This window comes from Microplitis demolitor, chromosome 2 (assembly GCF_026212275.2).
Source record: "Microplitis demolitor isolate Queensland-Clemson2020A chromosome 2, iyMicDemo2.1a, whole genome shotgun sequence".
In the NCBI taxonomy this organism is placed as follows: domain Eukaryota; kingdom Metazoa; phylum Arthropoda; class Insecta; order Hymenoptera; family Braconidae; genus Microplitis; species Microplitis demolitor.
Genome location: NC_068546.1, coordinates 8562920 through 8564828, shown reverse-complemented (window position 1 = coordinate 8564828; position 1909 = coordinate 8562920). Strand labels below are relative to the sequence as shown.

At 30.9% G+C, this 1909-nt stretch overlaps 1 protein-coding gene across 1 annotated transcript; it reads left to right on the top strand.

The window, feature by feature from the left end:
• The first annotated feature begins 256 nt into the window (after window positions 1-256).
• On the top strand, window positions 257-1632 carry LOC128667325 (uncharacterized). Its single transcript, XM_053736981.1, has 3 exons — window positions 257-302; window positions 380-689; window positions 759-1632. Exons 1-3 carry the CDS (start codon window positions 257-259, stop codon window positions 1630-1632), a joined length of 1230 nt encoding a protein of 409 aa, XP_053592956.1.
• Window positions 1633-1909: the final 277 nt, after the last annotated feature.

Genomic DNA, 1909 nt, shown 5'->3' with positions numbered 1-1909 from the left:
CAATATTGCCATCTATCGTCTGAAATTGATAATATACTAAGTTACATTATAATATATTTGATCTCGTTATTGTTTCACGTGCTTTCGTTTTGGTTTAACATTATTTGCAATTTTTGATTTGTGTTTAATTATGTCGTTGAAATTTGTTAAATCGCAAAAGGGAAAAAAATTGCTTATTTATGAAGGTTATTCGTATTCGTGTAAAAGCATCAATAAAAGTAGCGTTACTTGGCGATGTTGTGAACATAACCGCAAAATGGCTTGCTCTGTTATAATTCACACCACGTCACAAGAAAAGAACGGTAATTTTTTTTTCTATATTATGTTAGCTACTGTTATTTGATAATTTATATTTTTATTAACAAATTTATTTCAATAGGTTCGATTATTGGTGATGTTCCTAAACATCAACATGCTGGGGATATTACTGATATTAAGGCCAAAGTTATTCGAGCAAATTTAAAGCTTCGTGCTGTTAATAGTGACAATAATCCATTGCAAGTAATTGCTGACACTGTAAAAAATGCTAACTCTCCTGTAATGGCTCGATTGGGTCGAATTGCATCAATGCAGCGATTGGTCCAGCGTGCTCGTCATGAAATAATACCTCAAGTTGATGGAAACAATATATCTGATTTCATATTACGTGATGACTTGAAAATGACTGAAAAGAACCAACTATTTTTACAGTATGATAGTGGTGGAAATAAATATCGATTTTTGATTTTTTCCACTGCTTCGAATTTAATTAAATTAAGTCAATGTGAAATTTGGTGTGGCGACGGCACTTTTCGATCAGTCCCAGTTATATTTAAGCAATTATATTCATTACATGGAGTCATTGATGGACACACATTGCCATTAGTTTACGTATTATCACCTTGTAAATCTCAGTCTACTTATTTAAAGATTTTGAAGAAAATAAAAGAACTAATGCCTGATGTTATTACTTTACGTTGGATGTTAACCGACTTTGAATTGTCTTATATTAATGCGTTTAAGACTGTATTTGAAAATGTCGACGTCAGTGGATGCTTTTTCCATCATACTCAATGTATATGGCGTCATGTGCAAAGTGAAGGTTTACAACAGTGGTATAATAAAAACATACGTGTCGTTCAGAATATAAAAATGCTAATGTCACTGGCATTTGTCCCCCCTAATGATGTAAAAGAAGCCTACGACGAGCTTGTAAAAAGTGAATTTTATGTCGAGAATGAACAACGATTATCTGGATTGTTGGATTATTATGAATCTACGTGGATCGGTGTCTTGAAACGGAACAAAGTTGATCGTTCTGCTCCGATGTTTAGTATTGAGTTGTGGAATTGTTACGATAGTGTAATTAATGAAGAAATGAAATCCAATAATGGAATAGAGGGATGGCATCATTCTTTTAATGCCTTGGTTCGCATTTATCACGCTAATTTAAGCAAGTTCATAAGTGTATTGCGAACTGAGCAGACTATCGTCGAATTAAAATTAAATCATCAAGATACTGGTGTATCATTACCTAAACGTCGTCGTAATTACCGTGAATATGATGCACGTTTAAAGAATGTTGTAGCTGCATACGATCCTAATAATAAGTTACAATACTTAAAAAATGTAGCCAATGTATTGCGTACCTAAGATCAATGTATCGATATTTTCCAAACTTAACATTACTGTGAATCATAAATTAAGGATGATTAATTATTGTTTATAACGTTTAATTGACATTTTTTTGTATTCTCTTATAATTTTTTGACTTAAAATATTTGTTTACATTATGAGTAAATTCATAAATGATAAATTATCCATTTTTATGTAAATCAGAGATAATTTTGATATTGTTTAGTAAAAATAATAATAAATATTCTAATAATAATAGTAATAATGATATGTAAGCATTAAGTTTTTTGGTTGC